Source organism: Polypterus senegalus, chromosome 12 (genome assembly GCF_016835505.1).
Source record: "Polypterus senegalus isolate Bchr_013 chromosome 12, ASM1683550v1, whole genome shotgun sequence".
NCBI classification, from domain to species: domain Eukaryota; kingdom Metazoa; phylum Chordata; class Cladistia; order Polypteriformes; family Polypteridae; genus Polypterus; species Polypterus senegalus.
This window is the reverse complement of record NC_053165.1, coordinates 10,930,041-10,955,206: the sequence shown is the minus strand read 5'-3', so window position 1 is coordinate 10,955,206 and position 25,166 is coordinate 10,930,041. Positions and strand designations below refer to the sequence as shown.

General features: G+C 44.0%; 1 protein-coding gene across 1 annotated transcript in view; it reads right to left on the bottom strand.

Annotated features, from left to right (window-relative positions):
• The window catches only part of LOC120540243 (metabotropic glutamate receptor 7), a 477,153-nt gene that overhangs the window by 44,666 nt on the left and 407,321 nt on the right, over nt 1-25,166 (bottom strand). Inside the window, exon 8 of the mRNA XM_039770817.1 lies at nt 15,570-16,505. Within this exon, the coding sequence (XP_039626751.1) occupies nt 15,570-16,505 (936 nt within the window). The remainder of the gene's footprint in view (nt 1-15,569; nt 16,506-25,166) is intronic.

Here is a 25,166-nt window from a genome sequence, read left to right as displayed (position 1 = left end):
AGGGGTGTGGCTCAAGCACCGCTAGCGAAAGCATGCCAGGGATTGGCTGGCCCCAGTAGCCGTACTCAGTAGACCACCACCGGGGGTCAAGAGTCCTTGCGTAGTTAAATTGCACAGCAGGGGGCAGAATGGACGAGACCACCCAGCATTCCTCAAATTAATTATTACTATTTAGTAGCGGTAGTAGTCATATTTTTTTTCCCAGTTTCTGCTGTTTTTTTTTTTTTTATCTAGGAACCTGCCAGGCTCCTACTGACCAATGGTCACGACTTTATGAAGTACGGTATGGGCCGTTCACAGGAAGGTGTTCTTCTGCACCTGGTCAACACTTGCGTTATCTGCCAATTCTTTCAGATACATTTGGAGACCTTTGATGACCGGAGTCACACATTCCTTTGTGTTCGCCATGCGTGAGATCTCTGTGTCAGGATGTTTGTATTTGCTCCACTTTTCAGCCTCTTTAACTGAGACGTTTGTATCACCAGGAATGGCTACGTCAAAGAGCAGACATCGCCTTATGTTACTGTCATGGAGAATGATGTCTGGTTGGAAGGCCCCAGTGGTATGATTGGAGTTCACAGCCATATTGTATGAAAACAGTAGCGTTCGCCAACTTAACAACCTTTACAGGCTGTGTCAGGCAGTGGGAGGCCAAGCTCATGGAGCAAAGACCAGTACAGGCAGCTAGCTATCCGATTATGTCAATGAGTGTATTCTTTTGCTGCTAGCACTGAGCAATTATTATTATTATTATTATTATTATTATTATTATTAGTAGTAGTAGTAGTAGTAGTAGTATTGCCTTCAGGAGGAGAAATGATCTTTCTCTAAGTCAGTTTTGAGTGTTAATTGAAAAGTGCTGAGATATAAAGAGATTTACATACATTGTGCAAGATAGATAGATAGATAGATAGATAGATAGATAGAGTGAAAGGCACTATATAATTAATAGATAGATAGATAGATAGATAGATAGATAGATAGATAGATAGAGTGAAAGGCACTATATAATAGATAGATAGTGTCACATGTGTGTGCTTGGGGAACAACCTAAGGGCTTCGGTAAGTGTAATTTACTGCCGAGACATGAGGGGGCTCTGTCTAATAACTGTAAGAGTTAAATTTGAACCCTGCTCTGTGTGTGCACCTGGCATGTTTCTGAGTCTCATATCCTTCTGAGCTTATGCTTAAAAGTTGACGCTGTTATTTTTATTCACTATGATAAAATGTGTTTCCTGTTTTGAACCAAGCTGGATTATAATGTATATAGGCCATTGTTCTTTTCTCTTCTTTGTGAAATTCGCACATCTAATAAAATAAGAATAAAAATAATACATTTAAAAAGTCACGTGCATCCTAAACAAACAGGACTATCAATCAAATTCTGGTCATCTAAGGTGTCAACATCTGCCATGTCCTGTTAGCAACTAGGTGTAACCAATCATGTTAAAAGTTTTCTGAATTTCTAATGAATTCCTTTTAAAGAAAAGTGACCTAATCAATGAATTGTATAAAAATAGCCTGAAGACATTTTTTCCTTTGTAGCAATGTGACTAATAAGTGGCTAACATGTAACACACTTGTTACCTCTTCGAAGATTTAGATAAAGAATAATGATTGACGCTTTCTTCGGCCTGTGTGTGTGTGTGTGTGTGTGTTTTATTGCATAAATTGGGACATTCCAGTGGGGGGTGTATGTATTAAATTTTCTTCCACATAACACACTCTCTTCTCATTTTCCCTATGCAGAAAGGAAGATTGACATCTCTCCCATTCTGACGTCACTTCCAGGGTCAGACAACCTGGACCAGCCTCTTCCTCCCAGAATTCCTCATAAAGGAAAACAATGCCATATTAAGATAGACCGACCTGAGAACTGATGACATCTCAAAATTGTGTAGTACCACATGTTTTCTTTTATGCCTTCTGCATACCTCAATATGCAGGGTTTGATTTCGGGTCCCCGAGACCCTTTATCTTGTGCCTTTTGTCTTTTTACAATAGATCCATTAGATAGATAGATAGATAGATAGATAGATAGATAGATAGATAGATAGATAGATAGATAGATAGATAGATAGATAGATAGATAGGATCGTGGTGTGATTCCACTACAAAGCACTTGGCGTAGTCGGCAGGATTTGCTGTATAGACAGGTGGTGTTTCCATTAGATAGATAGAAAGATAGATTAAAAGATAAATAGATAGATAGTGTGGTCCCCGGCCGGGGCGCCTAGGACCGTGAGGGGGCGTCCGTCCTGGTTATATAGGGGGCCTCGGGTAAAGGGCTTGGAAGCCCAGCCCTGTAGGGACCCATGGCCACTGCCAGGCGGCACCCCGATGCCGGAGTATCCCGTGTGGGACCCGGTCGGGGCTGGAGCCCAGCCGGGACACCCAGGAGGACCAGAGGAGGGCTTCTGCCTCCTCCAGACCGCAAGGGGGCGATCGCTCTGGTCGTATTGGGGGCCACGGGTAGAGGGCTTGGAAGCCCAACCCTGCAGGGGCCCGTGGCCACCACCAGGAGGCGCCCAGGTGCCTGAGGAAGAGAACAGGGGACACCCGGACGGCTTCCGGGTGTGCAGCCGGCACTTCTGCCACACTGGGGTGTGGCCATGACTGATTACCGGGAAGCAGCTGGAGCCCATCCGGGTTCCCATATAAGGAGCCGCCTCCCTTCAGTCGATAGTGGATGTCGGGTGGAAGAGGACAGAGCTGGCGAGAGGACGGGAGGCGGTCAAGATAGAGGCACAGTGACTGAGAGTGTGGCATGGACTTTGGGGAATCGGTGCAAAAGGCACTGGGGTTTGTGCACATTCTAATTGTAAATATTGTAAATAAATAGTGTGTGGTGGAACTTACGATGTCCGTCTGCCTGTGTCCGGGACCCAGTCCACAATAGATAGATAGATAGATAGATAGATATGAAAGGCACTATACAATAGATAGATAGATAGATAGATAGATAGATAGATAGATAGATAGATAGATAGATAGATATGAAAGGCACTATATAATACATAGATAGATAGATAGATATGAAAGGCACTATACGATAGATAGATAGATAGATAGATAGATAGATAGATAGATAGATAGATAGATAGATAGATCCATGTAATAAAATAACAGCTTCCTCCAGAAATGTGAATCCAAGAGGCGTCAGCTTAATCAAGTGTAGAAATAAATTGGGTTTATGTGCCGATTTTACACACAAGCACCACCCCTGCACACCACAAAGTGAGAGAAAATGAATTTCCAATTTCAAAAACTTTGTCTCAAGTGCAGCCACCACATTGGCTCAGTTGAATTAATTTGAACTTGGATTATTGTAAATTACGTCCGACTTCTCAGTGTGCAGGTTCCAGAATGCTGTGCCCATTTACAAATATAATGTAATTAAAATAAAACAAAGCAGACATAGACATTAATCATTTTTTAAATCCCTGCAAACTTTCAGATTCTTAAGGTTCCTAATTATGGTAATGTTAAATTAATTAAAGTAAATTAAGCTCAACTAAGACCAGCTGGCATTGGAGGAAAGGAAAACCAATCTCCCATTTCTACAGACCTCAGAAGGTAATCTGAGTGATCTGCAGGCCTGCGGTCTGGCTAATCTTAGCTCACCTCACCTCAGTGTGTGTTTCCGGGTGTGACAATAAGCTATCAGCGCTCTCTTAGTTACCCCATGTACTTTGTAGGGGTGGCCAAGAAAAGCTTTATTTTTATGCTTTTGTGGAGAAAGTACAGGCAGTACCCGGGTTAAGGACAAGTCTGTGTTTTAAGTTAGATTTGCAGGTGAGTCAGAGCTGGCACAGTACAGACATCAGCATGGCATCAGTTACTTTTCCCCCCCTGAGAGCTACTTTTACAAAATGAAAATGGCAGAGAACTCCTCATGTTTTCTAACGTTTATTCTCATAGCTTATTTCAACCCATCACAAAAAAATATTTAGCTCACCTGCAAGTGCATTTTGTACATCTGTCTGCATTTTCTAGTGTATCTCATCTCAACATTGAATTAAAACATGAATGCTGTCAACACAAAACAATGCAATTGCAAATCCACCGATATGACTTCTTCATTTGTCATTTTGTCACATGCCACTGTGTCACTTTATTCACATGTTCAGCTACATGTGTGATGTGTTGTTTAGTTAGTTAGATGACTGGCACTGAGGTGTGTGGTGGAGTGGAGCCCCCTTAGGTTCACTCTTCTGGAGTCATTTCAATGTCCGTCTGTCCGTCTTGTTCTGAACTTTGATTTCGTGACATTCACATCAGACTCACAGAGGTATGGAGACCCAAACAAAGCAGACATTTTCAGAGCTGCTTGGTGAAGATTCTTATAGTCATCTGGCTCTACTGAGCCCCAGAAATGATGAGAATGCTGTTGAGACTTTAACTGCACATTATTTTGAAGGTTGACTAATATATAATATATAAAATCCAATGTCTCTCTGTCTGTATGTCTGTCTGTCCGCTTTTCATGAGAGAACTACTTCACGGATTGAGATCGGGTTTTTTTTCTATCATTTGCTTGCCCATTCCGGTTGATTTTGCGACTTCTCTCATCACGCTAAGTATCAGAGTTCGCTTGCGGTACCGAGAGAGGCAGCCGGCCCTGGTGAGGGGGGACCTCCTCACTCTCACGTCTGCCTCGGTGCGTGTATCTTACATCCACTTAGCTAGCGAACGAGAGGACTACTTAACGGACTGAGATCAGGTTTTTTTCTATAATTTGCGTGACCATTCCGGTTGAATTTGCGACTTTGTAGCGGGGCCACATAGGTGTTGTTGTGTATTGTGTTGTTTCACCCAGTCGCGTCTCATCTCAGCACCCCGTTTAAACTAATGTGTGTCTGTTTAAATGTCGTACCCCGTAATAAGAAACGAGGAAGGGTGTTGCAGGGAGGTAGCGACCCCCTGGACACGTCAGGACCGGGATTTTAACAGTTGCATCCGGTTCATCATTTTAAAAACCATCAGGAGGGAAAGAAGAAGAAAAAAGGAGAGAGATGGAGGTTTCAAGTTCCATGAGAACCATAAATACAAAGAGGACAGTTCATTTCTGTTAGGTAGAATGCCGAGAGGGGACTGGGTGGTCTCGTGGCCTGGTACCCCTGCAGATTTTATTTTTTTCTCTCCAGCCATTTGGAGTTTTTTTTGTTTTTTCTGTCCTCCCTGGCCATTGGACCTTACTCTCATTCTATGTTAATTAGTGTTGTCTTATTCTAATTCTTATTTCGTCCTTTATTTCTCTTTTCTTCATCATGTAAAGCACTTTGAGCGACATTATTTGTATGAAAATGTGCTATAGAAATAAATGTTGTGGTTGTTGACAACCGATCAACATCATTCTGCTATTTTTTTCATCGCGCCTGCTTCCAGTTTGATTCTCACTCCGCCGAGATCACATCAACACAATCATCGCCAAGAAACCCCGGGGTTGGACATTACACTCCACCATCCGCCGAGAAAGCACGGTGAGGTCGTTCTGTTTTCGGGAGATTCAAACACATCCATTTTGATCAGTCATCCGTATTCTGGACAGTGATTTTACCCGGACTTAATTTCACATTTATTGTCATTCACTTCTTATACATCGCTATTACAGTGGAACCCCGGTTTGCGAGTAACTTGGTTTATGAGTGTTTTGCAAGACGAGCTAAATTTTTTAATAAATTTTGACTTGATAAACGAGCGATGTCTTGCAATACGAGTAGTATGGATACACTTTGTCTGCTGAGCGTCATGTAATCACAACTGAGCTGATGGTTCTTCTCTCTCTCGCTCGCGTGTCTCTCTCTCTCTCCTTATCTTGCTCGTGCGTCTCTCTCTCTCTCTCTCTCTCTCTCCTTATCTCGCTCGCTTGCGTGCGTCTCTCTCTCTCTCTCTCTCCTTATCTCGCTCGCTTGCGTGAGTCTCTCTCTCTCTCTCCTTATCTTGCTCGCTTGCGTGCGTCTCTCTCTCTCTCTCTCTCTCTTCTCTTGAGGGCAATCGTCTCCTGTTCTCCGTCTGAGTCTGTGTGCCTCACTCATATAGTCAACATCCGTACGAGCGTATACGGTTTGCTACAGCATTGTGACGTGTGTGCTGTGAAGTGCGAGTCCTCGTCTTGCGCCCCAAAACACGAAGCTGAGTCTCAGTACTTTAACAACACCAGCTTTATTCAGCTTGAAACAACAACAGCGCGGTTATTTATTGTAGCAGGATCTTTATAATGTTCCTCGTATCACCCATCAACGGCAGGCGCTTATAGCACGTCTGTGATCTTTTTGGATGCGCTTATACGTGGAACTGCTACAGCGCTGGGAGACTGCGGTTGCTTTAAGATGCTCTTCTGCGTGTCGTCTTGTTGGGTGGAATCCCACAAGAGTTTAGAAACTCACTCACACCAGCCATGATTCATTATAAAGGTAAAGTGCAGGTTAATTTATTTTATGTATTTTTACTTTATATTTTGTATTAATCATTTTTATATGAATAGTTTTGGGTTGTGAAACGAATCATCTGAGTTTCCATTATTTCTTATGGGGACATTCGCTTTGATATACGAGTGCTTTGGATTGCGAGCACGCTTCCGGAACAAATTATGCTCACAAACCGAGGTTCCACTGTATTTGTGTGTTGTGTTTGTTATACGTTTGCAGCGGCAGGTGAGATTTTGTATTATACTGGTGTTGTTTCACTTAGCTGCTTTGGTGGAAGGATGTATATATATTTATATAAGTTGATATATTTTATATTGCGGATTTATATTCTTGTATTTTTGTCATTGTATTGTATTTAGTATATTCCACACTTATTTTACTTATTTGCTTTCATTTGCTAGTCTTTAACCGTCAATTGGGGAGGAGGGAAAAATTATTATTTGTTAGAGGTACGCCTTGGTATTAATAGATTAGTCTCAGTAATTCATCCAGGCCACAGGTCCTGGTAGTGTGGCTGCCGGCTGGGTAGGAAGTCGGCCATTACATCTTCTTCTCATTTCGCTCTGTATCATAGTTTGCTTGCGGTATTGATTTATTTGCACAAATCCGAGAGAGAGGCAGCCGGCCCTGGTGAGGGGGGACCTCCTCACTCACATGTCTGCCTCGGTGCTTGTATCTTACATCCACTTAGCTAGCGAACGAGAGGACTACTTCACGTATTGAGATCGGGTTTTTTTCTATAATTTGCTTGACCATTCCGGTTGAATTTGCGACTTCTCTCATTTCGTTATGTATCAGAGTTCGCTTGCGGTACCGATTTATTAGCGCGAATCTGAGTGAGACTTAGCGGGGAGAGTGGAGAGGGGCCTTCCTCACTCGCTTGCCAGCTTCAGTCCTTTAACTCCGCTTAGCTAGCGAACGAGAGAACAATTCAATTCAACTTTGTTTGATGTTTAAAATAAAGTGTTACTTAGGTCTTGATGAGTTTGAGTCCGGGTATTCTCTTAAGTGTACGCCACATTGAAAAGGCAGATTGCAATTCAGATTGTGGATCGTGATTTTGTGTTAAAAGGATCGTGATATGATTTTTTTGGAAAGATCGCCCACCACTAATTTGATTAATCAAGTTTTCAGATTTTTGTAGGATTCATTAACCCTTTGACGAGCTACTTGGAGAGGGGTGGCGAACTACCGGTAGCTCCCTGGTATAGGATTTTGTATATCTTTTACCTTTCTAGTCATATAAAACACTTAAGAAACACTCCTAAATATCCTAAAGCTTCTTAAACATAGTAGCACAGTACATAATAATGATAATAATAATAATAATACAATAATAATAAAAGTAACAACATATGGTACTGCACTAAAAAGAGAGACAGAGAACATCTCTTATCCTTTAAAATGATCCTGATCGTCTATCGACTGTAGCTTAATGCTTTTCCAATGACCGATGGCGTTTCTCCTTTTTTTCGATCGCTTCATTATTTTCTCTTTATTTATTTTCAATCGCGATCGTTTATCTTTCTTTTTATTATTATTTATTTATTTATACCTTGTTTATCCCTGAGGAGAAATTGTCTTTTTGCGTGACCTTTGGAGGTCAGAGTGCAGGGTCGGCCATTGTACAGCAAGAGCCCCTGGAGCAATGCTCTTTGATGCATCAGCAGCACTCGTATCAGATTTACGCTTTGGTGGCCTGGCTACAGAAGCAAATAAGAAAAAAAATAATGGAAGCCACATACAAAAGTTACACACTCAAAAGAGCGTTCACGGCAACGTCAGCCGACTTCCTACCTCGGAGCCGGAATCTGAGAGGTGATTTCAAGAGTGATGCAAAGTGTTGTAGTGAATGTGATTGTTATTATGAGCCAGTTTTTAATAGAGCGAGCTTTATGGCTGTCCGTTCGTAAGTACCAGTTGTGTGTAAGTCGAGTGTTTTGTACATAAGAACGATTCTAATAGAACGGGACCCAATAGTTTCCATGCTGCAACACAGAGAACGATGTGAATGATGTCCATTGTCACACACGCGTGCACATGGCAGGCCCTTTCAGAGCTTAAATGGGGATAAGACTCGGAGTCAGGGGTGAACGAACTGCACTCATGCTTTTTCTCCCTCTTCAACAAACAACCAGAAGGGAAGGCCAGCTAGAGCCCCACCCACTTCTGTTGCCAGACCACGCCCTCCTGAAGACCTCACTTCCGCCTAAGAACCCTCCTGTTCCTGCCCAGCTCCTATAAGACCGATCCCCCCCAACCTTTATAAGAAAAAAATGGAAGCCACATACAAAAGTTACACACTCAAAAGACCGTTCACGGCAACGTCAGCCGACTTCCTACCTCGGAGCCGGAATCTGCTCGATGATTTCAAGAGCGATGCAATGTATTGTGGTGAATGCGATTGTTCTCATCAGCCATTATATTTGACTCCAGTTTTTAATATAGCAAGCTTTATGGCTGTCCGTTCGTAAGTACCAGTTGTGTGTAAGTCGAGTGTTTTGTACATAAGAACGATTCTAATACAACGGGACCCAATAGTTTCAATGCTGCAACACAGAGAACAATGTGAATAAGGTCCATTGTGACACACTCGTGCACATGGTAGGCGCTCTCAGAGCTTAAATGGGGATAAGACTCGGAGTCAGGGGTGAACGAACTACACTCATGCTTTTTCTTCCTCTTCCACAGACCAACAGAAGTGAAGCCCAGCTTAGAGCACCACCCACTTCCGTCGCCAGACCACGTCCTCCTGAAGACCTCACTTCCGCCTAAGAATGTAAGAACTCATCCACCTTCGCCAGCTCTACTCCCTGCCTCATCCTCACCATTTCACTGACCTCCCTCTCATTCACACACATGTATTCTGTCTTGGTGGTCCTACTGACCTTCATTCCTCTCCTCTCATATCTCCAACTCTCCATTGTCTCCTCGACCTGCTCCCTACTCTCTCTACAGATCACAATGTCATCAGCAAACACGGGGACTCCTGTCTAATCTCGTCTATCAGCCTGTCCATCACCATTGCAGATAAGAAAGGACTCAGAGCCGATCCCTGATGTAATCCCACCTCTGTCACTCCCACCACAGACCTCACCACGGTCACTCTCCCCTCGTACATATCCTGTACAACTCTTACGTACTTCTCTGCCACTCCCGACTTCCTCATACAGTACCACAGCTCCTCTCAGTCACCCTGTCATATGCTTTCTCCAGGTCCACAAAGACGCAATGCAACTCCTTCTGGCCTTCTCTATACTTCTCCATCAATACACGGACAATAAAGACCCAATAAACCTCTAAAACAAGGGTGTCCAGCTCCAGCTCTGGAGGGCCGCAGTGGATGACGGTTTTCATTCTAACCATCGTCTTCATTAGTGAGCCGTTTTGCTGCTAATTAATGTCTTTTGCCTTTGTTTTAATTAACTTGACTCAGGTCACTTAGTTGTTTCTTTCTCCTTAATTAGCAGCCAACCAATAAGGAGAAACGAACATGACAAGCTCACCCGTGTCCATCAAACAGTATGTGAAAATAAAGAAAGGTGAAGGTCTCAGTAAGGTTGATCTGCTCAGGTCACCAAAACATTTTGATGATGTTCTTAGGAAAAAAACAGCAAATAAACCGTTTTAGAAATGTCTGCTGTGGTAGAATGAGAGCAGCATTAGAGCAGTAGAGCTGGAGAAGGTGGATGATTTTAAATACTTGGGATTAACATTACAGAGTAATGGGGATTGTGGAAAAGAGAGTGCAGGCAGGGTGGAGCTGGTGGAGAAGAGTGTCAGGAGTGATTTGTGACAGATGGATATCAGCAAGAGGGACAGGGAAGGCCTACAGGACGGTAGTAAGACCAGCTATGTTATATGGGCTGGAGACGGTGGCACAGGAGACAGAGCAGGAGGTGGCAGAGTTAAAGATGGTAAGATTTGCACATTGGGTGTGACAAGGATGGATAAGATTAGAAATGAGGACATTAGAGGGTCAGCTCAGGTGGGACAATTGGGGGACAAAGTCAGAGAGGTGGGATTGCGTTGGTTTGGACATGTGCAGAGGAGAGATGAGGGGTATAGTGAGATAAGGGTGCTAAGGATAGAGCTGCCAGGGAAGAGGAGAAGAGGAAGGCCTAAGAGAAGGTTTATGGATGTGGTGAGAGAAGACATGCAGGTGATGGGTGTGACAGAACAAGATGACAAAGACAGGAAGATATGGAACAAGATGATCTGCTGTAGTGACCCCTAATGGGAGCAGCCGAAAGAAGAAGAAGAAGAAGAAGAAGAAGAAGAAGAAGAAGGTGGAAATGACAGCAGCAACAAGCTGTGGAATTAATTAACAGGTTTAACTCATAGCAGGAATCGTCTTCTCATTAAGAAACCAGTTGGAATGAAATTGGTTGGTGTTGAAAGCCCAGATTTAGCTGATCATCTGTTTGGCTACCATTTAATGAAGAAAGGAATCAACTCAGAGGAATGAATCCTTAAAAACTGGGCTACTAAAATGAAGAGAAAAGAAGTTAATTAGCAACAAACCGAATTAAACCCTGCAGCCACTGCGGCCCTCCAGGATCGGAGCTGGACACCCCTGCTCTAAAACAATGAAGGCTCCTTTTTATTCTCATCCAGAAAACTGGAGTATAATTATTTTCAGTGTCTGTTGGGTTTTATTCAGATCTGTGACTAAAGCACTAAGTGAGGCATCATTAATATCCTCCTTTCAAGGGAAAGCAATGCTTGTGACATGCTAAGCGGTAGATTGTGATGAGAACAGGCAAAGCCGCTACGTCTGTCTAAGTGGGTATATTTTCTGGATTTTTTTTTTTTTTTTCCGGAAGCTTTTCTACTGAGTTAGCTAAAACCCTTGCTGTTTATTATTGGGAACGTCTATAGTTAGTGGCTGAAAAAAGGACAAATTGCATTTATTACTTGCCCAGTGTACCAGTGTGAGTGCCCCCATTTTCACCCACAGCTTAAAGACTGCGCCAGTTAGTTCTATTGACGTTGCCAAACTGGCCCCTCGTGTGTCTGTGTGTTCACATTGTGATGGACTCGCTCTCTGTATACATGAATTATCATTTAAAGGAAAACTTGATCTGCAGTGGGCTGGCGCCCTGCCCAGGGTTTGTTTCCTGCCTTGTGCCCTGTGTTGGCTGGGATTGGCTCCAGCAGACCCCTGTGACCCTGTAGTTAGGATATAGCGGGTTGGATAATGGATGGATGGATGGAATAGTCCATCCAAAAATAAAACTGTTTTATGTTACTTACTCAACCCACCTCAGTAAACACATACACACACACACACACACACACACTCTAGGGACAATTTAAGATCGCCAATGCACCTAACCTGCATGTCTTTGGACTGTGGGAGGAAACCCACGCAGACACGGGGAGAACATGCAGGAAATGAACCCGGGTCTCCTAACCGCAAGTCAAAATGATTATATAATCTTATATAAAAATATATAATTATATATAAATAATCCTTCTATATAAAAGCGGTAGGGATTGTCCTTCCGTCCCGTGAGTGCTACGCAGGCGCAGAGTTTCACACACGCCCCATCCATTTTGCAATGCACGATGGGATTTGTAGTTTTTTTTTTCCAGGTAAAAGATGATTTTCTATTTCAGACTGTGCGATATCTTCTTCTTCTTTCTTACTACATAAAAGCGGTCAGGATTGTCCTTCCGTCCCGTGAGTGGAAAGCGTAGCGGTATTCTGCTGACTTACTACTTGCAGCTTGCGGTACGAAGCGACATGATGTGAGCAGAGTTCTGGTGCTCCCATCGTTCCCTTGCTTTTGTGCGCGATGCTCTGGAAAAATAGACAAAATTATGTCTCTGGAAATAATTAATGTTGACGGAGTACAAATGCCTCACCGCGTAGTAAATATCAGGGGGGTTCAAAAGGGCGACCTCAATATAGAAAAAGAGTTTAAATTTCATCACAAAAATAACAGAAACTACGAGTATTAAAGTAATACCGCTCAAATGCAATATAACCAAATTAATGAGTTTGTATAAAATATCAAATTGATCTACATATTGAATTGCCTTAAGAAGTGGTCAACTTAAAAGGCGGGTCAGCCTAGTTATATATAAATGATTTGAATAGGAATATAAGTTACAAGCTGATTTTAAGTTTGGAGATGATAGTAAACCAGGAAGATTGGCAGCTAATCTCAAATCCGTGGAATCACCACAGAGGGACTTGGAGAGCAGACAGGCTTAGGCACATTTGTGGACGATGGAATGTAAAGTTAGTAAATGTAAAGTGTTACATGTAGGAAATCAAAATGTGAGGTCTGAATACACAATTGGCGGTCGGAAAATCGAGAGTCCACCTTATGAGAAGGATTTAGGAGTCATGGTGGACTCGACACAATCAACTGACAGACGGTATTCAGAAGCCATTAAGAAGACTAACAGAACATCAGGTTATATAGCGCCTTGATGTGTGCAGTACAAGTCACAGGAGGTTCTGCTCAAGCTTTATAACACACTGGTGAGGCCTCATCTGCAGTCCTGGGTGCAGTTTGGGTCTCCAGGCTACTAAAAGGACATAACAGCACAAGAGAAGGTCCAGAGAAGAGCGACGAGGCTGATTTAGGGCTACAGGGGATGAATTATGAGGGAAGATTAAAAGAGCTGAGCCTTAACAGTTTAAGGAGAAGAAGATGAAGAGGAGACCTGACTGAAGTGTTTAAAATGATGACGGGAATAGTCAAGACTGTGACATTTAAATGAGTTTATCGAGAACACGGGACACAGTTGCTGACTTCTTAGGGGTAAATTACACACAAACGTTAGGAAGTTTTTCTTCACACAGAGGACCACAGACACGTGGAATAAGTGACCAAGTAGTGTGGTAGACAGTAGGCAGAGTGGCATCTCTGAGGCTAGGGATCTGCACTGGCAGTCGGAAAGGTTGCCAGTTCAAATCCCGTGAATGCCAATTTGAGCAAGGCCCTTAACCTGCAATTGCTGAGCGCTTTGAGGAGTGAGAAAAGCGCTATATAAAAGCAAAGAATTAATTAATTAAGGACTTTAGGGACTTGATATTATATTGGAAGAATGAGGTGGATAGGACTGGCGAGCTTTGATGGGCTCGTCTAGATTGTTCAAATGTTCTAACAATGAATCCACGCAACTTGACTAAATACCACATTGCTTTTAAATTACTGCACTTTGTCTTTACGTCTAGAGTAATGGAAGTAATAAAGTTAATGTTTGGGCTGGTGTACGGGGATTGTGTATTCATTTATATATAATGGAAGAACAGTTCAGAAGAAGTAAGACATTGTTGGCTGGTAAGTGGCATACAGTCAAAGGGTGTAGAGAGTGAGTGCCTGGTGTTGTAGGCATCACTTGTGGGTATTTCTGTGGGCAGGATCCGTGAGTGTGTTACATTTAAGGAGTGAGTAGAGACCAATCCAGTAATGAATGTGGTGAGTCTCACTTATTCTTCACTAACACACTTGGGTTAAAAACCCCAAACTATACGAATATATAGAATATTCAAAAAACACCTCAGAAAAATCACAAACAAATGAAAGAACAATGCAAATCCTGGCAGTCTGTTAATGACTTATGCATGAAAGTTACTATAAAGTGTTACCAATATGTGAATTATCATTAAATAACATTTAGAAGTGTTTGAATCTTGACAAACTAATGCAATCTGTTAATGTCAGTCATTATAAACTGTGACCATGCCGCTGAGGGACTGCACCCTACCAAACCGTGAATGTGTTAGACGTCGAAATCTCGCATTGCAAATAAAGTAGGAGATGCCCAAATCATGAAAATTAGTTGTTGATCTGTAAGGAAAATTTGTCCTGACTTAAAAACAATTTAACATGTTTCACAATCATTCTTCTTCTTATTTCGGTTGCTCCCATTAGGGGTTGCCACAGCGGATCATCTTCTTCCATATCTTTCTGTCCTCGTCATCTTGTCCTGTCACACCCATCACCGTCATGTCCTCTCTCACCACATCCATAAACCTTCTCTTAGTCCTTCCTCTTCTCCTCTTGCCCGTCAGCTCTATCCTTAGCACCCTTATCTCATTATACCCCTCATCTCTTCTCTGCACATGTCCAAACCAACACAATCTCGCCTCTCTGACTTTGTCTCCAAACTGTCCAACTTGAGGTGACCCTCTAATGTCCTTATTCCTAATCCTGACTATCCTCATCACACCCACTGCAAATCATAGCATCTTCAACTCTGCCACCTTCAGCTCTGTCTCCTGTTTTCTGGTCAGTGCCACCGTCTCCAGCCCATGAAACATAGCGGGTCTCGCTACCGTCCTGTAGACCTTCCCTTTCACTCTTGCTGATACCCGTCTGTCACAAGTATTTAAACTCCTCCACCTTTGCCAACTCTACTCCCCTCATCCTCACCATTCCACTGACCTTCTTCTCATTCACACACATGTATTCTGTCTTGGTGGTTCTACTGACCTTCATTCCTCTCCTCTCTAGAGCAGATCTCCACCTCTCCAGGGTCTCCTCAACCTGCTCCCTACTCTCACTACAGGTCACAATGTCATCAGCAAACATCACAGTCCACGGGGACTCCTGTCTAATCTCGTCTGTCAACCTGTCCATCACCATTGCAAATAAGAAAGGGCTCAGAGCCGATCCCTGATGTAATCCCATCTCCGTCACTCCCACCGCAGACCTCACCACGGTCACACTTCCCTCGTACATATCCTGTACAACTCTTACGTACTTCTCTGCCACTCCCGACTTCCTCATACAATACCACAGCTCCTCTCAGTCACCCTGTTATTTACTTTCTCCAGGTCCACAAAGACACAATAGAACTCCTTCTGGCCTTTTCTAAACTTCTCCATCAACATCCTCAGAGCAAACATAGCATCTGTGGTGCTCTTTCCTGGCATGATACCATCCTGCTGCTCTCTAATCATCACTTCCCTTCTTAACTGAGCTTCCACTACTCTTTCCCATACCTTCATGCTGTGGCTCATCAATTAAACCCTGCTGTAGTTACTACAGTTCTGCACTTCCCCTTATTCTTAAAAATCTCTACTAAATCACTTCTTCTCCACTCATGACAATCCTTAATTTTGGAAATCAAAAGAGTCAACATGCAGATTTTGAGATTATCCAACAGGCCTACCTTTTCAGCAGATTGAGCTGTTCCAAAAAATATGGGAATGAAGGCCAGCCATACAATGCAGGTGGTGTACATTGTGAATCCGATGGGTTTGGCCTCATTGAAGTTTTCCGGAACTCCTCGGGTTTTGATTGCGTAAACTGTACAAGTTACCATCAGGAGAATACTGTATCCCAGCGAACAGATAATTTGTAGATCCGTGATGTCACACTTGAGAACTCCTCTCGCCAGGTCCGGATTGATGGTTTTCTGTTCGTCGTAATCAACCACAATGTTGGGCGGGTCAACTCCAAACCAAATGAAGACTCCAAGCAGCTGGATGGAAATCAGACTGGAGGTGATCGCCAGTTGTGACGTGGGGCTGATCAGCCGTGGAGCCGTCACAGACTTCTTTCCCTGTTCGAAGATCCGGTATATTCGGTTGGTTTTGGTTAAGAGCGCCGCGTAGCTGATGCACATTCCAAGTCCTAAAAAGATTCGTCGGAAGGAGCAAACGGCGACATCCGGCTTGGCGATCATTAGGAACGTGATGATGTAGCAAAGGAAAATTCCAGTGAGCAGGACGTAGCTGAGCTCTCTCCCAGAAGCTCGGACGATTGGGGTCTCGTTATACCGAATGAATGTGGCCATTACGAAAATGGTAGCGATAATTCCAAGCATCGCCAAAAAGACGGGAATAACAGCCCAAGGGGAGTGCCACTCCAGCTTGACTATCGGTATGAATTGGCATCCTGTCCGATTCTCATTGGGACGTTTGTCGTAAGGGCAGAGCATGCAGCTCGTCTCATCCAGCTGGTATTGGTAACCGTCACATAACTCGCAGTGCCAGCAGCACGGCATTCCTTTCACCATCTTCTTCCGTTCGCCAGCTTTGCAAGGGGTGCTGCAGACGGAGGTGGGGAAGTCCCGCATGCCCAGGGCCCACTGCATATCTTCAATCTGCAAAACAAAGGTACAAAAACAATGGAGATAAATAAATAAACACAATACAATACATAAAGCAATGATGACACTATTAGGAGAGCAGACACTTCAAACCAAGACGTCTAACTATTGGCAAACTCTTATCTTCTTCTTTTTCTGAGCCCACCTCATCCAACACAGGTATGCAGGGAGTGGAGCGTATTTCTAGCAGCATCGGGTACAGGGCAGGAACAAAACCATCATTAAACTCGCTTTGTGACTTCAGACTTGGGGGACTTGGGGCCTCAACTGGTAGCATTGGGTGTAAGGAAATATTGTACCACCCATTCATAGCTCATCCGACCACCCACCTGTGCATTTAACCTTTCATTCTGCCAACCACCCAAACTTTATTCATCCTTTGTTCTTCTTCATCTATGAATATGACTATTTCTCCACCCACCCATGTACACTGTCACAGATGCCCACCTGAACACCACTTTCTGGGTTCACCTAAGGTATGTAATATAACCCTCGAACCAGAGGGGGCGCTGTCACCCTTTACCCTCACAGCCTTGAGAAACTGCCCCTTGAGGGCCACAGAGCCAAAGAAGCCCCGCCCCTGTTCGGTCCATCCAAAAATGAAGGAGCGGTGCTCACACAAGGAAGGTCATACAGACCCTTCAAAGCTTTACACTCAATGCCAACTTGTCGACTTTCGCAGCACCACCGAGTTATTTTTGTTAAAGACTTTCTGTACGTTATTTTTGGGAGGCAGCGAATTAAATGGAGTTTTACCCAGATGGCACCTCAAGTAAATTTGGTCTGGCCTTGCATCACCCCTCGCCCTGCAAGAATACATTTAAGCTTTCATTTTGCTATCCATTGATCCATCTAATAATTCAACTCTCCCAACATTGATGTATCCATCCATACCCAGGGCCATCTTAACAGCATCATAGCCTCCCTGGGCAAAGTAGTGCACTGGGACCCCTGTTTTGATAGCAAAACAGAAACATTCATAGGCATCAGAAACATCGTGGGCCCCTGTGCTCAGCCACTGCCCATTGTGCCCATACGTTAAGACGGTCCTGTCCATACCACTGTAAATCTCACCATTCATTTTGAAGCTCATTCATCCATCCATCTATGTAATGAGTCATTCATCCACCTGTCCTTCCATCCATGAATAGACTCCACTAACCATTCTTTCCATTTTGCCATCCATCTATCCATCAATCCATCGATCCGCCTTTACATCTAAACCTTCATTTTGCTCTTTATCCATTCATCAAGACCCTCTGAGGATTCAATCATCGACCTGTCCATCCACCCAAGCATTTCTGGGCCGTTGGGCTCTACTGAACCCCCTTTCAGTGAACTCTATGTTGCTTGATCCCTGGGAAAAGTTACAGATGACAGCCACGGATTCATAGAAATATGGACTCCAAGGACCTGGTGTCATTTGTGTCAACTTCAGCCAATTGCAAATGTGACATTTCTGTTTTCCGTCAGGTTGTCACTTTTCTCTGGATATTCACAGGCGACTCTTTTTTTCTTCTTCACATTCCATTAACGTTTACTCGCTTTATAAGTGATGCTCTTAATGTCAAGCAGCCACCTTTGCACCTGAGCTGGCCTCCTTTTACACCTCTAGTGAAATTGCAGTATTCATCTGTCAAGTCACCAGCAATGGATTCGGGCCTCACACATACTGTATCAGCAGAGAGATGAGATACCGTGGAAGGAAATCGAGGAGCTGCAGCCAGAAGGCCTAATGGCAGTCTTAGAAGAACTAGAACGACCCGACCATTAGAAGGGGTAGGGGTAGGCCTAGGTGCCCCAGACCTGCTTGTTCCTTCTGTTTGTTTCTTATACAGCATCCTCATCTATTATCCTATATACAATATATATACTGTATGTATGTATGTGTGTGTGTGTGTATGTGTGTGTGTGTGTTTATATATATTGTTAGGGATGCCAGGGGCCATGACCCGGCCGGGACGATATGAAGGACCGGATGTGGGTCTGCACCCACCCTGGATCACGTGGGGGTTGCCTTCCGGGTTGCTTTGGGGGCATGGAAGCCCTACCCTGTAGGGGCCTGTGGTCACCGCCAGGAGGCGCCCCAATGCCTTGGGGACCTGTTACCTTCCTGGTGTGGCGGAAGTGCTGGGGGGAAGATTTATGACGGCGCCCGGAGAGCAGCAGGGAGGACAGCCGGCACTTCCGCCACGCTGGGGCGTGGTTAGAGGAGGAATGCCGGGAACACCTGGGGCTCATCCCGGGTCCTGTATAAAAGGGGCCGTCTCCCTTCATTCGAGGCTGGAGTCGGGAGGTAGAAGGACGAGGCAGAAGAGAGTGGAGGCGGCCCGAAGAAAGGCATTTGTGGCCAGGACTGAGTGTTTGGGGTAATTGTGCATGTGACTGAGGTCTGAGTGACCATTGGCTGGTGTCTTAGTGACCATTCTTTGTAAATAATATATTGTAAATAAACGTGTGGTGTTTTAAACAACATGTCCGCCTGTCTGTGTCCGGGCCAAGTTCACAATATATATACAGGGTATATATATATATATATATATATATATATATATATATATATATGTTGCATAGTTTACTGTCAAATAATGCAAAGAGTATGCAACACGTGTTTCGCCCTTATTTGAGCTCATCAGGCGAACACACTCAACTGCACCCCTCGCGGGGATCAAACCTCGGACATCAGCGTCAGAGTCAAAGCCCCTTTACGCTGCGCTACGGCATGTGGTTTGATTATTTGACAGCCTGGAGATCGGAGTAATTACATTCATAGCATCCGTAGTCTGAGACCCGATCTGATCGTATAGAGGTTTGATCCCCGCGAGGAGTGCAGTGGGGTGCGTACGCCTGATGAGCCCAAATAAGGGCGAAACACGTGTCGCGTACTCTTTGCATTATTTGACAGTAAACTATGTAAAATTCTATGATCTGCTTCTTGCAACTGAGCGGGCACCGTGGCGGGATGTTTGCCGACTTGCAGACTAACCACATGCGTTACCTGGTAGGTAACCACCCATACCTACGGATGTTATGAATATATATATCTATATATATATATATATATATATATATATATATATATACAGTATATCACTGTGTGTGTGAGTGTGTACAGTATGTGTGCATATACAGTGTTTGATCCCCTGCTGAATTTGTAAGTTTGCTCAGTTACAAAGAAATCCATCCATCCATTATCCAACCCACTATATCCTAACCACAGGGTCACGGGGGTCTGCTAGAGCCAATCCCAGCCAACACAGGGCACAAGGCAGGAAACAAACCCCAGGCAGGGTGCCAGCCCACCACAAGGCACACACACACACGGGACAATTTATTTTGCAGTCATCTTTTGTGACTGCTGGCCCCTATTTATGATTTCTTTGCTGTTGTTTGTTGTAATAAAAATTTGATTACAAAAAATAAGAATACGGGATTTCAATTTGTAATTGAAACCAAAATAAATGCTTGGAGGGGCATCTCAGTGCCCCCCACCATGCACTGTTAATCAGTCCCCCAAGTGAAGCCCACGAGCACGGAGCCTCAGGCGATCTCCTGCGGCCCCTCCATGTAGTATCCCTCTGAGTCGGGGGTCACTCAGAGGGCAGATGGCTAATGGATCTCCCTTCCCATTGTTTCAGTGAATTAAGAGACTTCCTGGTATTCAAAGGCAATTTGTGCGGAGGTGATTGCTAAATGATCGTTTTTATTGCCTTGTGCTAAGAGGCACAATAACGCAATGAATTTGTGCCAGTTTGAAAAGAAAAAAAAATGGCTTCTGAGGTAAAGCGGCTCTGATGATGGATGGTTCCTGAGAATCCCCTCTATTTGCAGTGCGGAGAAAGCCGTCCAGGGCGGGTTCCTTTATATCACTCACGGACTCGGGATTCGCCGCTTCTAATGCGTTCTCCGTAATCACGGCTCCTGGCGCTCCTCCAGCCTTCTAATAAAGTGGCCCCCCTGTTGGCAGCTCATCTTTTCTCCCGCGCCACTTAAGATGCACTTTTCCTTGTTTACTCCGATGGTCATGTCGGCCCAACCCGGACTGACCCCTTATGCAAGAAGCAAATTCAGAAATCATTACAGGCTCTCAATATCATTTTGCTGCATTCGTTTTATTCTCACAAGCCTGCTGCAGAGAGGCGTCCCTGCAACCTGATGCTGCCATCGCCTCCATGCTTCCTGGTGGTGTTTGTCTGGCTGTTAATAACGTGCCGTCTTCAAACATGGTGGCTCAATTTAAACCTCATCCCACCTCTGGACCTTCTTCTGACTGACTTCAGTATCCCTCATGTCTCCTGCCAAGTTGTCCTGTGTGTTTTTTCTTAAAGGACTTGGGCCCAGTTGCCCTTTACGCAGTCTTCACAATCTCTCCCACTGTAGCTTGTAACCCCTTCAGAGTTCTCACAACGTCCTTTGGTGGCCTCCCTCACTCGTCTTCTTCAGGTTTGGTGGACGGCCTGCTCTAGCCGATTCCCAGCTCCACCACGCTCTTTCCATGATTGATTTAACGGGACATTCGGTGACTTGGACATTTTCTTGACACTGTGCCCTGACTTGTGCTTGTCATGGAGTTGCTTGGAGTGTTCCTTTGTCACCATTGTGTTGGTTAGCTCTCCACAAGTTGGCTCTTCCACATTCAGGTAATTTTATATGATAATTAAGTGAAACCCCAGACAGATGACTTCCACTGAACTAATTCTGGGACTTCAAAAACCAGTTGGCTCTACAAGTGACGACTTAGGTCAGGTCAGGTCAGGATGGGGGGCTTGCACTGGTACAGCTAGTCACTGCACCCAATCACATGACGTAATAGCTCAGGATCCTAGCTGGCAATCCCCTCAGGCAGACACGCGATCTGGAAATGAGCCTGGTGTTACGTGAGCATCCCCTTAGCCTGATCCAGCCACTCAGGTCCTCAGCAATGAAGACCTTATGAGCCGGACCACCCTCGGGGACGTAGTGCTGTAACTGACACTCCCTCACAATGCAGGTCATGTGCCTCATTCGGGACTCTGTGAGCAACACAAAGTCATGCCAGCGATACCCAAGGATTCTCCAAAGAGACACAGGAGTTCAGTCTTCATCTCAGGTCACTGGATAGCATCCATGTGTCACAGACAGGGGGCACCAGGACTCTAAAGACTTGGACCTTCAACATTTGACAGAGACAGCAGGAGAGCCACACAGCCCTTTACAGAGAACTAATGACCGGATCACCCTCGGGTAATCATGCCACATGTTCGTAGTGCTGTAACTGATGCTCCCTCACAATGCAGGTCATGTGCCTCATTCAGGACTCTGTGAGCAACACAAAGTCATGCCAGCGATACATAAGGATTCTCCAAAGAGACACAGGAGTCCGGTCTTCTTCTCAGGTCATTGGATAGCGTCCATGGCTCACAACCAGGAAGCACGAGGACTCTAAAGACTTGGACCTTCATTCTTTTGCAGATATCAGGAGCGCCACACACCCCTTTACAGAAAACTCATGACCAGGTCACCCTCGGGTAATAATACCACATGTCCATAGTACCATAACTGATGCTCCCTCACAATGCAGGCCATGTGCCTCATTCGGGACTCTGTGAGCAACACAAAGTCAAACCATCAGACCCCAAGGCTTCTCCAAAGAGACACAGGAGTCCAGTCTTCTTCTCAGGTCACTGGATAGCGTCCATGTCTCACAACCAGGAAGCACCAGGACTCTAAAGACTTGGACCTTCGTCCTTTTGCGGAGATATCGGGAGCACCACACACCCCTTTCCAGTGACCTCATGACCCCCCCATGCTTTCCCAATCCGTCTACTGACTTCATAGGAAGAGTCACCAGAGACAGGAATGTCACTGCTGAGGTAATTAAATGACCCAGGGATGCCATATTTAAAGGGGGTGAATGATAATGCAATCCATAATTTTTGTGTTTTATGTTTTGTAAATCATTCAGACCACTTTTGATGATCTGTATTCACTCTGACATTTGATCAATGTACATAGAAGACAAATAAACCCCCCTGTGATTCAATGTTGTAACAACAAAATGTGAAAATGTCCAAGATGGTGAATACTTTGTGGCACTGTATGCCAACATCCATATTCTTCCAAAAAGATACAATTAAGAGTCACCGGGTAATTAGAACGCTGTTGGGGGGAAAATCTGGAGAAAAACAGGAGGTTGAAATTTGTAAGCCCCACATAGGCAACAGCAGGGCTGGGATTTGAATCGAGACCCCTAGGACTGTGCTCAGCACTGTACCAGTGTGCCAAACTCTTAGCCACTTTATTATGTACAATGTCATGAGCCAAATGAAACGCTCAATAAAACACTCAGAACACTTAAGCAAACAATGGCTGAGTTTAGCCTTCAGTTTAGGACCCCATTTTGAAAACAACACACTGAACCACCTGCTGATTTTGAGTAATTAGGTGATCTACACCACAGAGTCGCACTTCGTCTGAGGCAATATCCTTGCCGATAGCTTCCTTCTCCTGAGTGCTTACAGGAAATGAAAGCAACGCCCTGGGGAACATTCAATCTCATCTCGCTACGGCTTTGGGTCCATCAAGTGAATGAGAACTGATGAGCTGTGTTGGGTTGAAATCTTTGTCTATTGTGATACCTGATTCTTCTCAAATCATTAACTTTTGAGGGTTCCTGGTAGCGTTTGTCTCTATTCCCACTGAAACTACAGGACAAGACACTGCGCAGCACACCTATCTAAGAATATAGAATGAGGAACCTTCGAGTGAAAGAGCAAATGGAGATCCATGATTAACCAAATAAACGCCAGCACACAGACCAGGAGATGAGAAAAAAATCATCAAGTAATAAGCAGGGCTGAGAAGATCAAGAGAACCAAAATGCCAAAATCCAAAACACAAAGAAAATTTGTAGTCCAAAGTAGAAAGCAAACGTCCTGAATCTTTAGGCTGATTTTCAATAACTAAGCGTACTGAGAAGATCTTAGAATCCATAAACTTTAACAAAAGAAGTGATGTGCTGCCATCTTAAATAGTGACTGAGCGGATGTTGTGAATGGGTTCATTACTCATTTTTCTTTCTCAGTTTACAAGGTTGAGCACTCGTTCTGGGGGTTTCTGGGGACATAGATTTTGAATTTCTTATTTGCTATTTGATTGAAAGCTTACTCTTGTTGTTGTATAATTGATGCTGCCATTTTGGTTATCCTATTTGGACAAATTTCCTCCACTACACTCCACCTGTCTTCACAGTGCAAATCCTGCTGACTATGCCAAGTGCTTTCTTATGCAATCACACCATAATCAATCCAATATTGCTATCTATCTATCTATCTATCTATCTATCTATCTATCTATCTATCTATCTATCTATCTATCTATCTATCTATCTATCTATCTATCTATCTATCTATCTATCTAATCCTGCCTATTACACTAATATCTATCTATCTATCTATCTATCTATCTATCTATCTATCTATCTATCTATCTATCTATCTATCTATCTATCTATCTATCTATCTATCTATCTATCTATCTATCTATCTATCTATCATTTCCATGGCACTCCAACAGATGGTGCCATACACAGCCCTACATCCACCCTTATCTCTTATTGCTTGTGCTCTTCAGTGTGAGCTTGTGAACATAATTTTGACTTTTTGTGCCTCCACTGCCCCCAGTTACTTTGCAAAAAAAGTTTGCTTCTATCTATGCTATTCTGGACTCATGAGGCAGCAGTGTTTACCATACTAGCTGATTTAGTTGCATCAACAAGCAAGGAAAACTCAACGCTTTATGAAGAAAAAATAGTGACAAGAAAATATTACCGTACTTACCATACTGCTTCAGGCAGAGGCAATAAGACTTTAATGAAAACGATCAAGAGATGAGCTGTAGTCATTAAATCAAAACAGATTGTTTGTATTTTTCCGTCCAGCAGTCTTAGCTCTAGACCTTATCTGAGAAGCTGTGACACACAGACAGACACACACCCATCATTAAGATATCGATGTTTTCGATATCAGGAGAGCCTGAAAAGTTGAGATTCGTTGAAGACATTAGTTATTAGTTGGTGAAGTGGTGATAGAGATGGACAATCAGGAGGCCAGAATGACCAGGTCATAGAGCACAAGTCAGCCAGGACATCAGGATCAACCTGCTTTTTATGATGGATGTCCAGGGATCTTTTATGACCACAGAGAGCCTCAATCGAAGGATGGTGCCATTTTTACTGCAGTGCCCCTGTCACTGCACTGGGGGGGGGCATTGCAGTCCACACTCTATCCACAGGGTAAGCGGCCCCTGCTGGCCTCTCCAACACCTCTTCCTGCAGCAACCCAAGCTTTTCCTCATTGATCTCCTATCCAAGTACTGGTCAGACCCCTGAATGTGCTTAGTTTCAAGTGGGTAACCTATTCTGAAGTGCCGGTGGAATTAGGAATTAAAATAACACAGAGAGTGGAATGAAATATCCATCCTGTCAATGTGAAAGCAAACAGTCAAACCCAGTGAAGAACAAGGACATATGCAAGATAAACGCACAGGAGTCAGGCCTCAGCACTGGCTTCACCCTACCACACCACATCAGGTGAAGTAATACTAATACTAATAATACTAATACTAATAATAATAAGAAGAAGAATTCTTTACATTTATATAGTTCTTTTTTCACCT